This window comes from Marmota monax, unplaced genomic scaffold, assembly GCF_021218885.2.
Source record: "Marmota monax isolate L192 unplaced genomic scaffold, Marmota_monax_Labrador192_F-V1.1 WCK01_AAM20220418_F8-fsc00018, whole genome shotgun sequence".
Taxonomy (NCBI): Eukaryota; Metazoa; Chordata; class Mammalia; order Rodentia; family Sciuridae; genus Marmota; species Marmota monax.
The window spans coordinates 6,297,802-6,314,150 of NW_026692201.1; the positions used below are offsets into that span (position 1 = coordinate 6,297,802).

At 32.7% G+C, this 16,349-nt stretch overlaps 1 protein-coding gene across 6 annotated transcripts in view; it reads right to left on the reverse strand.

Annotated features, from left to right (window-relative positions):
- The window catches only part of Ap3b1 (adaptor related protein complex 3 subunit beta 1), a 244,997-nt gene that overhangs the window by 167,609 nt on the left and 61,039 nt on the right, over positions 1-16,349 (reverse strand). For all 6 annotated transcript variants that reach the window (XM_046427561.2, XM_058574270.1, XM_058574276.1 and 3 more), the window contains 3 exons: positions 12,311-12,406; positions 11,556-11,716; positions 10,128-10,194 (listed from right to left, as the gene is read on the reverse strand). In XM_046427561.2, the coding sequence (XP_046283517.1) occupies positions 10,128-10,194; positions 11,556-11,716; positions 12,311-12,406 (324 nt within the window). The remainder of the gene's footprint in view (positions 1-10,127; positions 10,195-11,555; positions 11,717-12,310; positions 12,407-16,349) is intronic.

Consider the following 16,349-nt stretch of genomic DNA (forward strand, 5'->3'; position numbering starts at 1 on the left):
ATAAATAATGATTTCTGAATTGTCATGTTCTTACAAATCTTAGGTGAAACTAAGATTCCTTTATCATAAAAATACAAAGTAAGCAGAATATATAATAAACAAATACTTCTATATATACACCACTGATACATGCTGTTAGCCAACAATATGATACAGTTTTGAAAAAAAGCAAATTAATATCATATTCTTCTTGAACACTAGGGATCTTCATTTTGTGTCTAAAATTTCCCCAATGACTTAAAATAAGCAATTAAATAGAAATATAACTTATTGAAATGGTACTTTTTGAAAAATATTAGATACAATGATATTCATATTTTGAGTATTTGTTCCTCTACTTGGCTGACATTTAGTTTATTAATATGCAACCAACAATACAATTGAAAGAAAACAGCTCAGAATATAGACCTGCTATTATGCTAAACAAGTTTCAAGTCCTGTGGGGATTTTATGAATTACCAATCAGTATGAACGTGAAGCCGCATTTATTGACTCCAGCCCTGCCCATGTACTGGTGCCTGCTGGTCCCAGCATGTATGCGCCTCAATCGAAAAAGCAAGGAATTTATTATTTCTGTGAACTAAATAAAAATGTATTATATGTATAATTTTCTGTTTGCTATTGATATGGAAAGGAAGTTAAGTGCATGTTTTCAACTCCACATTTTGACGTATTCTGCATAAATTACTTTTCAGAAATTATATTCTATGATAATCACATTTCTATCAGATCAGAATTAGTACAATTTAAATATCTCTTAAAACAACTAAGTTTATGATATTAGACTACTTGTGTGATATAAACATCACTATATACTTTATATATAAATCAATTTTATACTAATATTTAAATCAAGTAATAAAAGAGGGTCTTTAAGCACAAAAAATAAATAATCTATGAAACTAAGAACAACAGTTTTAATTTTTAAAAATGCTAAATAAAATCAAGTTATTTGGTCTACACTTAGAAAATTTTTCCTAAATGTGTTAAAACCAAACAAATCAATAGAAAAATCAGCCTCAAGGTATTAAATTCATTAAACCAAGAGCTTTAAGTATACAACAATTGCAAAGCACTCTCACATTCTAAAATACTAATATCATTACAAGAAAATAATTTTAAGTACAAATAAAGCTTAAGGAAACATTAATAAATAGAAAGTACACAAAGAGAGTACCTTCACAAAATAAAACTGACTCTACTCATAGTTTTAACAATCTGATCCTAGTCTAAACATTAGAAGAATTGATAATTTTGATCTATCAAATGTTCAATATTCTATAAAACATTCAGAATTAAAATAAAATGATCTACTCAGATTTTAAAACCAAAAATATTGGTTTCCAAAAAACAGACAGTTAATTTTCATCTCACTGTGTCAATAGTAGCTTTTCATATAACGGAAAATATAAATCACTCCAACAAAACTAGCAATGAGCTCATCAAATTCAAATGCAGTTTTCCATTTATGTATTTTTTATATTAAAGCAATAAACATGGTTCATTTATCTCCCCTTGGTTGCCACGTTTTTCTGTGCTGTTGCTATGAACTTCAGCCATTAGCTGTGCTCCAAGGTAAACTAGATGAACCATCAACAAAAGTGACACCCCATCTATGGAGTTCATATTTTCTCTAGATTATCTATGCTAGTTGACAAGCTGGTAATGAAAAAAATCACACTAAGCAAATGGTTCCTCTAATAACAATAAATTTTCTATAAAATTATGAAGGGTACAAAATGTTTCCTTGCATCTATTTTGTCATGAATTCTAATTAACGTTGCAAAAACCTGAGAGTGCTGGGTCATCACAAGAAGTGCATCAAGGTTTGATTGATAATATGGTATAAGTTGGCCAATGCTGCCAAGATCTTCTTCCCTTAAATTAATGGCCATCCAACCTGCCCTAATCATACAGCCCAAATGATATTTCCCTTCTTATTTCAATTTTCTTGAGGCATGGAAAATAGGAAAGATCAGTCATTTATCTTCTAATAGCTGGATAATAGATCTATCACAATAAAACATCTGCACAAACTCAGGGGTGTGTTTTTTTGCCCATAACACTGAGGCTTTTACCAACATTAAATCAATAACTTATAAAATGGTGTCTTACCCCTACAGCTTAGCTATAAACTACCAATCTATTCATTAAGCATAATTTTATAGCTAAAATTAAAGAGAAAAAAACCTCACATTATCAAAAACACACAAATAGCTTGGTTTTTCAGTAGGCACTAACCTAATTTGTCTCCCTAAGAAATTGTTTCCATGAGAAATTCAAATGCTATCAAAAGGACTTCTTTAAAATTAATTTGAAAGGACAAGAAAATAAATGCCACCCTGCTTTTGAAGTATTCTAAATAAAAGATTGCCCACTTTTATGCTTTAATTGCTCAAAAACCACAGATTTTTACATTTTAAAGAAAAAAGAAAGTGTTATGAATTTAAAAAATGAATTCATAAGTAAACATTAATTTGGAAAGGTAGAAAAGTACTTAGAACATGGTAATTAGAGAAGTAAGATGAAAATGATATAAGTCTTGGAATATACAAGAAAAATTATATAAATAAGCCAAATGTGGTGGTACACGCCTGTAAGCCCAGTGACCTGGGAGGCTGAGGCAGGAGGATGGTTAAGTTATGATGCCAGCCAGGCAACTTAGTGAGACCACCTGAAAATAAAAAATAAAAAGGGCCGGAGATGATCAGTATCAGAACATCCCTGGGTTCAATCCCCAAAACCGAAAAAAAATTATATAAACAAAAATGATTAACAGTAATTAGAAACGACAGAATAGAGATAAAATGTTTCCTTTTAATTTCATTGACTACAGTTGTAAGGTTCCCTTTAGTGTCTTCACAAACATAAAAGACACCTTCAGACAACAGTTACCTAAATAACATTAAGTGTTCTTCCAGTTTTTCTAAACGCAGAGTGATCTATTTTTAGGAAAGAATTACTCATATGACAAATACTGATCTTTTTCCAGTAAAAGGGAAAAACTGCTGTATTTTAGTATGTTTATTGCTCAATCTTTCCTTAAAATGAAAATTATTTAAGAAAATCTTCCTCGGCCTAAGAGAAACAACAGAGGTATATCTCAAAATTAACAGAAAGTGAGGAAGTTTTTAATTCATTAACATCTTTCAAATTTATATTTACAGGAGTTACATCAATGTTGTCGTCGTCATCATCATCCCAAGAATTTCTTGCTGATAGAAAATAAATTCCTTCTCAAAATGTGGAAGTAAATTGGACTTGTTTCATTTGATTGAAAAATTTTTTTTTTATTTTATTTATTTTTTTTTTAATTTTTTATTGTGGGTTGTTCAAAACATTACAAATTTCTTGACGTATCATATTCCACACTTTGATTCAAGTGGGTTATGAACTCCCACCTTCACCCCATACACAGATTGCAGAATCACATCAGTTACACATCCATTGATTTACAAATTGCCATACTAGTGTCTGTTGTGCTCCGCTGGCTTTCCCATCCTCCACCCTCCCCCCTCCCCACCTCTCCCCTCCCCTCCCCTCCTCTCTTTCTACCTCCTCCACTGTATAACCCTGAGGGTCTCCTTCCATTACCATGCAATTTCCCTTCTCTCTCCCTTTCCCTCCCACCTCTCATCCCTGTTTAATGTTAATCTTCTTCTCATGCTCTTTGTCCCTACTCTGTTCTTAGTTACTCTCCTTATATCAAAGAAGACATTTGGCATTTGTTTTTTAGGGATTGGCTAGCTTCACTTAGCATAATCTGCTCTAATGCCATCCATTTCCCTGCAAATTCTATGATTTTGTCATTTTTTAATGCAGAGTAATACTCCATTGTGTATAAATGCCACATTTTTTTTATCCATTCGTCTATTGAAGGGCATCTAGGTTGGTTCCACAGTCTTGCTATTGTGAACTGTGCTGCTATGAACATCGATGTAGCAGTGTCCCTGTAGCATGCTCTTTTTAGGTCTTTAGGGAATAGACCGAGAAAGGGAATAGCTGGGTCAAATGGTGGCTCCATTCCCAGCTTTCCAAGAAATCTCCATACTGCTTTCCAAATTGGCTGCACCAATCTGCAGTCCCACCAGCAATGTACAAGTGTATCCTTTTCCCCACATCCTCGCCAGCACTTGTTGTTGTTTGACTTCATAATGGCTGCCAATCTTACTGGAGTGAGATGGTATCTTAGGGTGGTTTTGATTTGCATTTCTCTGACAGCTAGAGATAAATTTTTAAATTAAAAACAATGTGGAATTTTTTATTTTAAATGTCAATTCTGACATTATATTTGTGAGGGAGAGAAGAAATGTACCTGTCTTCCTTCAATGAAGTATTATATAATGACCAGAAAAAAACAAGGCATAAATACCTGTTTAAATATCAGAATATTTTTAATCTTTCAGTAATGAATTATAATCACATGAAGGGAAAAAACTATCAGAAAGCATTCTCAAAACATAATTTAAATACTAGGCTCACAGCCACAGCGTGTGGGCCTGTGTGGGGAGGGAATAGGTAACCCTTGGAGGTGTGGGCCGCTGGAAATAAAAAGTGTGAGAAGTATTATTAAAAAATAAACACAAAAGACAAGAAATACATTTTTCAAAGTGGGGGCATTGGCAGGTGGAAGAGGCCTGATAGGTCTGATCCTAACAAAGGAAAAAGCCTGTGAATACTTTACGTATAGTGAAACACACCAAAGGAATTTATTGTGAGAGAGGGTTCTTCAATGCAAACCAGAATCAAGAAGCTGTTGGGAATTGGCCTGGTTGGGGACTTATCACTTGGGCAGTAATTCTTTCTTCTCCAGGCAGCTGGCACCACAAGGATAGTTAGGCATACTGGTATCTCTTTCACCCCAGGGCAGCAGACATCTAAATCCAAAGCTATGGAATCCATAAATTCCACACTAGGCGTGGAATAGGCCCCATTAACATTGGCCTACAAATGGGCGTGTCTTTCTACACCTTAGCATGGAAAGATTCCCAGATGCAGCAGTTAAGCTGTCCAAGGCTATGGAATTCAAAGCAATAATTTATTTGCAGCTCCTGACATCAGGTAATGGTACCTGGGTAAATCTAAATCTACCACTGTATATCTCCAAAAAATAAAAAGACCAAAATCTATGCCCTAAACATAACTCAAAACAGAGCACCTCCAAACTTCAAATAGCTCTCTGAGAGAGCCATTTTTATACTTGTATCATAAAACTTCAAAGATTTAGAAGCACAGAAAAAAAAATTACTCAAAACAAAGCAGACAAGAGTTAGTGATGGCTACAAGAGTGAACTAAAATAAACAACAGGAAAAAAAAAACACTGTGAGGTTGAAAATACTAAAATGACTCCTGGTAGGTCAGAGCAGACTATAGAAAAGAGACTTAAGAGGAGAATAAGAAAATTCAGTGAGGCAAATGAACTGTCAAGGAAAGCTTCAAGAAAAAAATGGAATTAACAAAGAACTGGAGCAGTTGGTGGCACACACCTATAATCCTAGTTGCTCAGGAGGCTGAGGGAGGAGGATCACAAATTCAAGCAATTTAGCAAGACACTGTCTCAAAATGAAAAAGGGCTGGGGATGTGACTCAGTAGTCAAGCACCCCTGGGTTCAATCCCTGATACCAAAAAAAAAAAAAAAAAAACCTGGGGCAGGTGGGGGTGGGAGGAGACCCCTCAGAAACTGTGAGATAACAGGAAAAAAGAATTAAGAAGGGAAAGTTTAGACTACTTGAAGATACATCTCAAAATCATCTTACAACATATGCCTCCAACTACGTGCACCCTCCCCATCAAAAGCCATCTCATTGGCTTTTGAGATGGATTTCTGACAGAGAGGGTGCTCCTATACTCAAAATATTGCAAGTTACCACAAATATCAAATCACCAACCCTAGCCAAAGAAATGCCAAGACTCAAATAATAAGTACTAAAAGCAGAAAAGAAAAATCAAAACAATTCAACTGGGGTAAAAAGTATCCGCCCCCCAAATCAAGGATAAGCAAAAGGAAACTTTACTGTAACACTCCAACACAAATTAAATACCTCAAAGAAGCATTTCTAAAGACAGGAAAAACAAATATGAATCAAAATTTTTAAAGAGAATAGAAATTATCAAAAGAAATCAGGAAAAAAAACATAGCATTTCATTTCAGTGACTAAAATCAGAAAGAAACTGAAGGGGAAAAAAGTGATCAAACATGAGGTCTAAATTGCAAGATGTCCCTGGGGACAAAATCAATAAATGAAAAATTATTATGGGCACTAAAGAAAAAAAAGAACAACAAAAACAACAACCAGGAGAATGAAATGAGATAAAAAAGAAATAAAATGGTTTAGAGACAAAGTAGCTAAAATATAACATAAGCAAAGAAGATCTAAAACATGTAAAATTGGAATCCCTGAAGAATATAATAATTGAACACAATTAACATTTAAAATTATGTTCTTAAAAGAATAAATATTTTATCAGAATTAATATTTAAGTTCTGAGTCTACATTATGAAAGTGTTTATCCGGTACGAGGAAAAAAGTGACCCACATCAATTAACCCTAAAACACCTTACAAAATTATGTATTTCAAAGGTAAAAAGAAAATCCTCAGGGAGAGCATCTTTCTTAATATGGACACAGTCTAGGCATTTTCCTTAGATTAAAACAAGGAAAGGACACCCATCATATCCACTACTATCAGATGTTATACTGATAGAATCATTCAACATAATTATAGAAGAGTCCTAGGAATTGAAAAATGAAAGTAAAATTATCTCTATTTGCTGAAATGATTTATTCTATAGGGAAAACTGAGAATAAATGAAAAAAAGTAACACAAACAATAAAATAACTCAGTAAAGAAGCAGGATATAAAATCACCATTAAGAAAATCAACAGCTTTTAAATATACAAACACAATAAGTTCAAAAATTTGATGACAAAACAATTTATCATAGCAACAAAGAAATAAAACTAAAGATAAAATAACTCTAAACCAACATTTAACTCTAGTTATTAACTCCCTTCTTACTACTCCCCATTGAAGTACATGCTAGTAACTGTGAAATAACACCTCCTCTGAATTCTGGAACTAAGCACAAAAGTAAAAATATTGTGCATACTGGGAGCCATATTTCTTACTGTTGAAGGGGAAATTACAAATTTGGAAAGGGAAGAGGATAGAAGGAACTTTGTGCTATGGTACTAGAATTAGAGGCCTTGATATTTTATAATTATCAAGACAGAAGAAAAGATATGCATGTGTTTTAGTTTTAAAAAAAGGAACTCTGTAACACTTTAGTAGAATGAGTGCCTCAAAATAAATAGGCCATCAAAGCACTCAAAACCTCTATGAACACTAAGTATGATACTATTGGGGCAAGGAAAAGAAAACATTAGGGATAATATCATTTATCAGTTACTATCACCAGGAATATGATAATTCAACAGCCATTCAAAAAATACTGAACACATATTATGAATAAGTACTCAATATTTTCTCTTTCTACTATTTTAGAAATAAATGATCAGAAGCCAAAATAGACATTCTAAATTCACAAACAGATTATATTCTTTACATACCTTCTTGAGCCGTTTACTTTTTAGTTGAATATTTTAATACTTTATGTCACAGTGTCAGGCCCCATGCTGAGGGTTTTATATAAAATAGCTCTTTCAACCAAAATAACCACCTTATAAATTATAAGAACTACAAATTTGAAACTAACACTCATGAGGCCTAGTACATAGCTATCAAATGGCAGAAAATCAGGCATGAATTTTCTAATTCAAAAAAACTGTTGTTTTTACTTGTGACAAGTCTATCCTATTTGGAAAAAACATGCATACATATAAGGAAATTTCACTCCCAGGCCATGCAACAAATTTCTTTTGGTGTACAATGAAGCAGAAATTATGGCAAATTGTACTGCCACAAGGGTTCGTTTCTTGTTTTAATACTTAGCAAATGTCCTGCACATAAAAGACATTAAGTGTTTTTTTTTCAGTTATTAAAATCAAATAAACCACAGTATCAGTAATATTGATTTAATATCTGGGTCACAGAAGCAGATGGTATATCTGTCATATAGAAGACAAAAAGAATTCAAATTTCTCTATCTTCATCTATTGACATAATCTGTTGGGGCATGATTATCTTCTATATTATATCAACTCTGCATAGAAGAAACGCAATGGAGATTTCTGCTATACTTCAAAGTAAAAGAAGTTTGCTGAATGGTCTAGGAATGAAACTCCAGGTATAATCTCCATGTATAACACAATATTATCAAAGATACACAGTGAAAAACTCACTAAAGGGTTTTGAATGTTCACTATAACATATTCACTTAACTCAAAAAAAAGCAGTATTTAAGTGACTGAATTAGACAATCTAATCAAAAAGTACATCCTGTAAGGCTGTATTAAAAGTCAGGAGGCAACTACATGCTGCCCATATATACTGGGCAAAATACAAACAGGTTGAATATAAAAGAATACAAATATATATAGTAAAAACAGTGACCATAAGAAAGCTAGAATGGCTGTATAAGAGACTTTAAAACAAGTGTTCCTAGACACAAAGAGAGACCTTTAATAATAAGAAAAGATAAAACAGTTATAAATATACATATAATTATAAACAATTATATATACACACACACACAAATATCAGAGCTCATAGATGTATGAGGCAAACAATGACAGAATTAAAGAGAGACTTCAATATAGCACTTGGAATAATGAACAGAACTAGTAGGCATAACAATTAACAAAGAAAGAAAAGACTTGAACAACAATATAAACAATTAGACCTAACATTTATGAAACATTCCACCCAAGAAAAGCAGAATACACATTCTTCTCAAACACTGAACATCTTCCAGGCTAAATCATAAAAAACAGCTACATGGGGTAAATAACTACAACAACAGATAGCTGTTCTAAACAGATATTACATGCTACCTCATGACGGCATCCTAAGATGAGCTGGCATCTTTATTGTCAATATGGAAGCCTCACTGCAGATGCTAGTAGCCCAATTCCTCCAGGGGGTCTGTTCACAGACCCCATAGGTCACCCCTTTTCCTAGATCTTGCTACCATGCCACTACACACACACACACACACACACACAAAATGAGGCTGGTAAAAGGAGGAAGAGGAGAAGCATACATTCCCAAAAGATCACTATTTTAATCAGTAAGATAATCTTTAGCAGCCAATACAACAGCTTTGTACAGTTGAAAATGTTTTAATATTTTTAAATCACACTTATATTAAAACGTCCTTTTAATTTTCAGTATCTCTTTAATACTTATTTTGTAGTTGTAGCTGGACAGCATACCTTTATTTTATTTGTTTATTTTTATGTAGTGCTAAGGATGGAATCCAGTGCCCCGCAAGTGCTAGTTACATGCTCTGCCACTAGGCTAGAGCCCCCAGCCCTCTTTAATATTTGTTAATATTTTATTTTAAAACAATTATATTGTTTCCAGATGATTGAGCCTTTAAAAATCCTAACAAACCAACAATAAAAATTAAAGAAAAAAAAATCCTAAAAATCACTATATAAAATGAAACTTCAACTTGAAAAGTAGTCAATAATTTAGCCACAGATGGAAGGTCCCCGCCAACACACATCTTGTCCTTCTGCAGACTCTATGATAAAGAAACATGTAACAAACTAAAATACTAGTAGACACAATCCTTCTCAATACATGGAGATTTTTGTTCTTTAACTATTTGTTGTTGTTTGGTTTTGTTTTTTGTTGTTGTTGTTTTATTTTGTTTTCAGTACAGGGGATTGAACTCAGGGGCACTTGACCACTGAGCCACATCCCCAGCCCTATTTTGTATTTTATTTAGAGACAGGGTCTCATTGAGTTGCTTAGCACCCCACTTTTGCTGAGGCTGGCACTGAACTCAAGATCCTCCTGCCTCAGACTTCCAAACTGCTGGGATTACAGGTGTGTACCACAGCACCCAGCTCTTTAACTATTTTTTAAATAGGCATGAACTCCATTAATATTTATAGCATTTTGAAATCAATAAAAATAATTATATCAAATATAAAGTGGTAAACAATACTATGTAAAGAAAGCACAATTTTACTTTAATGACATAATATTACTTACCGTGCTTTTATCTTTCAAAAGTTTTTCAATTACTTCAATTAACATTTCCTTTTGCTCTGGATCAAGACTAAAATATAAAAAGAAAAGTCACAATAATTTCTCCCTTTTAATTGTAACTCGGGTACTTAACTGCCAAAACAAATACAGATGATTACCAAATAAGAATTGTGCATCACCCAAGTTTACTAAAATGAATATATGCACTATAAAAACTCACCAGTTAAAACCAAGAAAAAATAAGATGCAGTGATAAGATTAACACATTTGATATAGGAAATGAATAGGCAGTGCCAAGGCAGGGAGAGTAGATAGCTGAGGCTAGAGAATAAACCACGGTGTGCTGATAGACATGCTTTTAAATCATTAAAATTTAATAAGCTTGTGTCTTATTCTACAAGTTTATGAAGAGAAAACAAAAAGAAGCATGATAAAACTGACTGACAATTAATCTAAGACTATGAGTTAGTACTTTTTATAAACATCACATTTATTATTAAGCATTTTAATTACCTGAACATTCAAACCTTTCAATTCTTTCAAATTCCAGCTATTTTTTCGAAGTTAATTCTTCCTTTTCCATTTTAGTTACGTCTTTATTTTCTGGTACACTTATAACACAATGGCCCCTTCCCATCAAAACCATTGTTAAAGGAGATTTATAAATCATGTGCTAACATCTCAATTACAGATGACTTTTAATTATTTGACATATGGTTGGTTTTCTTCCTCAAATATGTGAATTTTATCCATAAGTACCATGTCCTCTACTGACTTCATAGATCCAATGCACACAGCACAATACTTTAAACACAACACCAGAAACAAATGATCTCAAAAACCTTGCAGAATAAATGATAACAGAAATAATACCCAACTGTGTGTATATAATTTTATTTAGAGTATATGTTTTCCCAGATATTGAGATACTGTATATTTTACCAAATATCAAAAACTATGGTATGGTACTATATTTGAAAATCACTACATTTAAAATAAAGTTATTAAAATAAAAAATAATAAAACAGCTCTGGAAAAGAATCAGACTTCAAAAAATAAATAGCAGGAACAAAGATGTAAGGAAAAAAATAAAGTAAATTGTAAGAATAATAAGAAAGATTCTACTTTATAATGGATAAAATCTTGATTTCCTAATAATACATGCATACACACATGGACTATATAAATGAGAATTCAAATATTAATTATTTTCAAGTTACAAAATCTAGAAATTATCACAAGTACAAAGTTGCATGGGGTCCCCAAATAAAATTAAAGATAGGTTAAAAAATGTTTACAGGTGAAAAAACATAGCCAGTAAATTTGTTTGCTGTGAGGACAGGCCAGTCATAAGAGTGAATAAAATAAGCCTTTGGGGTCTATAACAATCCACTTAATATTACAGATCTCTGTTACTAACAAAGCACCTACCTGTACAGTTTCTGTATTGCATGGGCTGCATTCTTCCTAACATATGGTGATAAGTCAGCAGAAGCTTCCTTAATAGCAAGCATCATGATAGGAACAATAATAGGCACTCTAATACTTGACAGAACTCTTAAAGCGCTTGCACGGATTAGTTGGTTTGGGTCCTGAAAATAGTGTCAAAAGTATTTATCAAAATTTCAAAGTTTACAATTTTCCAAAGACATCTTTATGACATAGTTAACACACACTTATAGGGTGTAATAAATGTGACAATCATTAAAAAAAGCCACTTATTTAAAAATGTACAACCAGTATATGGAAATGGGTAAAAAAAAGAAGAAAACATTTAGTTTTCTGAACACTGTTTTAAAGAAAAGAAAGTTATAATTGTACTTGATATCACTAAATGTGCTGGGGTTTTAACATTTCAGAAGAAAATGCTATACAACATAAATTTTATCTTTAAAAATGTCTTATTTCCCCTATTTACATACATTCACACCTACTTGGTATAGTAATAAACAGCTTTATGAAAATGATTATATTGAACCCAAACATGCAGAAGCTAGAACAAACATGGCCAGGTTCCACTTTCTTATATATTTTATAAGGGTACTGAATAAGCACTTCTGGGAGGCCTTTTAATTCTTTCAACACACTACTTGGCTATTTAGTGGATTATTACTTAGCTTCTTTAAATGACACACCTTCAACTGTACAAAACCTTATAGCTATTGCCTGCTCACTCCATCATTTACCTTCAGAGCTCGCTGAAAAGTGCTTATGGACAAGAGTGCCAGATCCTGCTGCTCTTCAGCATATCGGACAAGGTACACATACACCAACTTCTTGATCTGTTTAAAAAAAAAAAAAATTACTCCTAGCCAGAAGAGTGAAAAATATAAAACTCAATATTTTCTATACCAAAATCCATTCTTAATTTTCTTCAAGTAAATAACTGAACCTGGTCACAGCGTGGTTGTAAAATAAAGATAATATTTTGTGACATAATGAATGGTGACAGAAAAAGCTTGTGAAGTAAGCCTTTTAATAATACAATCCAGAACAGCAACATCTTATCAAGGTGTCCCTTCCTCTCAAAGGAAATTTTAAATCCCTGAACAAAATTCATATAAGAATGTTCAAATATTAACTGACCTGCAAAAATATTTCAAAGTCAAAGATAAAATTAAGAGAAAAAACTTGGCCTCTGTCTACTATCTAGTATGGGAGTTTATTTCTTCATTTATCAAAATAAAGGTGCTGAAGCCCCAAGTCTTTTTATAGCAAGAATCACTTCCAATATACATGATATTTTTGGTTCAGTAAGAATAATAAGTGAATAATACCAATAATTTAATGAAATAAAAATCCCAAATAGTCTAGACATATGTTCTGGAAATATTTTTAAAGACATTTTTTAATCACTAAGTTTCTAACAAAATTATCAACAGAAAAAATAAAGTTAAAAAATTAAGTTAAAAATCCACCAACATTGCTAATAATAATTCCCTTCTCAAATATCCTCAGATCCCACTTCCTGATTACCTTTCTTACGTATCAGCATAGTACATACATAAAAGTCTATGGAATATTCAAAGAACATAAGAAATGGGGAGGAAAAACTGGAACTAGCTGGAAAGGAGAAATGGTATTGTACTTAGTTATAGCTCATATCATCTTAACCAATCTGAACTACTTTAAGGAAATTGCCACGCCCTTCTTCTTTCATACCCCAATTTATTCTCCTCCAACCCCTCTCTCAGTGCTGGGGATTGAACCTAGAAAACTGTATGTACTAAGTGCACACTCTACCACTGAGCTAGACCCCCAGCCCCAATTTCTCTTGACAAAGCATAGTCTTCAGTTCCTTCACCATGCTGTTTGTTCCTCCTTAAACTCACATCAGTTTCTTTCTATTTCTTTCAGTGTGGAACTCTGAACTACAAATGAGTTAAGCAGAACAAAATACCTAAATAAGACCTTGTTCCAGATGAGATGTTTCCAGCGATTAGCTCATTCTTGATTAAAACTATTCACCTTATCCAAATATACTGCTGACTTAAATCAAACTGTATTTGAGCAACTATCCTTGTGGGATTTATTTTTTAATTTCTCTCAAGTGAAGGGCAAATTGTATATTTATCTATAGAAGTTTTCAGCATCTGAGATTTAACTCTTCATGGCACCTTAAGATCATTTCAGGTCTTAATTTAATAATCCAACCTATTTTACCACTCTTCACAATTTCATAAGCCCAAGTAAAAATTACTAAATATACTATCTACATCCTCATAATTATGATAAAAATACTAAACACAACTATTTTAAGTTGATATTAAACCATTCATCTATATCACATAGGCAAGGTTATAAATGACACTGACAAAAAACTTATTTCCAATTATTCTTCAGTGTTAAATAGCTCCACAAACTCTTCAGCCCTTAACCCAGTATTCAATACCATGTATAATATACCCCAAACTTTCATTATAGTCAAACAGAAAGTTCCCAAATATAATCTGTACTTTTAATCTTACACTTCACTCAAGTTATTCCTTCAGTTATCCCCCCACCCAAATTCCACTTACTAAAAGAGCAAATTTAAATAAAATGACAATATACGAACAATAAATTACAGTGCACCCATGTAACAGTCACCATACAGAATAAAGTTAACCTGTATTTGACAATGTAAAATGTAAAACAATATGCATTGTATAATCTCGTTTTTGTACTTAAAAAAAGATGCATACACACTATATACTATCCAATCTAAAATACACTATTTTTATAAGATGTACCATTACTTTGTAGACCACAAAGAAAGGAAAAATAACAACAACAAAAACTCTGACCATTGTAAGTCTTCATGAGGTGTTAAGATAAATCTCATTGCCAAAACTTCAAAACAGAAAATGCTTCAGAAAGGACATAATATGGTAATAATAGCAAATATAGATAATGCTAACTGTTCTAAATGTTTCATTTTATATTCCAGTTATTTATTTTACAGGTGAGGAAACTAAAGCACAGAAATGTTAAGTAACTTGACCAAGATATCACATCTGTTAAAGAGCCAGGATTCAAACCAAGTTAGCAAAAAAGCCAAGACACCTGTAGAGTAAAAGGTTAACAGTGACTGTCTTTGAGTGATGGTATTAACCAGTGACTTTTACTCTTTACATTTTTCCATGTTATTTAATTTTTACAAGAAATATTAATTAATTTGATGTTCAGATAAAACAGTAAGGACATTTTAATTTTAGGAATGAATCTCATCTTTCTAGATGTCCTCCAACACAAAACAATAGCACTTTCTTAGATTTTTTTTTTTTCCAAGGGGGAGGGTGGTACCAGGGATTGAATCCCAGGGCACTTAACCACTGAGCCATATCCGCAGCCTTTTTATTTTTTCTTTTGAAATAAGGTCTAGCTATATTATCTAGAGCCTCACTAAATTGCTGAGGCTGGCTTTGAACTTGTGATCCTCCTACCTCAGCATCCTTAGCTGCTGGAATTACCAGTATGCACCGCCAAACCTGTCTCTGATTTTAACAATATTTTACACTCCTTCCTTTAAATGATAGTAATTTCCCACATTCCTAGGAAAAGGCAGCTTTTTCTGCAGCCTTGGCAATGTATACAGCCACCATAACCATTTTTAACCTGTTCAAGAGATCAACAAAAAGTCACCTGAATAATCAAGCTTTTTCAAATCAATCCACCTATAACAGTATAAAACACCGTTCCTTTAAATGACCATAAGTGATTTTACATAGGAATATAAAAAAATAGTCTTCAAAAATAGGTAATATTGGTGAAAACAATGAGAAGCAAATGATCCAAACTGTATCTAATGTTTTAGATTAGAGGAAGTAAAAATAAAAATTTCAAAGTTCTTAGGACCATAATTGTAGAAGCATTTCTCTAATTGAGGATAGATAACTTTATCTCCAACTAGATTTTAAATAGCTCAATAATTTGGGTTGGGGGGATAACAAATTTGAAACATCAAATTAACATATAAGATATATTTAATTTCTCAGCTCCACAGGCATAAAAGTGCAGTTATTTAGTACAGCAAGCTCTCCTTACTCAACCATTCATCACTAGGACCTATCACATTGACAGGCATATAGTAATCACTCAGTCATTATCAGCTGAATTGCACCCCAGATCAATGGTAGACTTTAAAAAAAAAATTAGACTTTCCCATTAGATGGCTTCATCTAGGATCTAACTTCTTCTCAGTGGTTATAAGACACTGAATGGCAATGTCTCCAAGGCTGTCAACATACTACATGGAAACCATAGATATTAGGAAGATTGCTCCCAAGGTCTTTAATGTGTTTGTTTTCATTGTTGTTGTTGCTTGTTTTTAATAATCATTTAAAATATTCTTTTTTCTTACCAATTATATTCAGATTTCACTCTACAATTCTCTGGAAAATTTTAAAGAAGAATGACCCGATCTCCTTGTGAGTTATTTCTCGAAAACACCTTTATTTATCAACTATACAGCCAGCTTTAAAATGGTGTTATGAACTCCAGAATATATCTACAAGTTTATAAAGGCACCACTGAAACATTCAGAACCACAGCTGAGTTAGCAGGCACTGCCATAATTATTCACTATTGGAGAAGGATTTCTGTGACTGTTATGGCAAAAAGCATAACAATATTAAATCACAGAAGGTTGCAAAACACTAAATTTGTGCTAGTTCTGTTATAAGAATCAATCAATATTGACCACAAGAGGCCTGTGCACTCACTGGCTGCAGGTGTGCAGAGAAA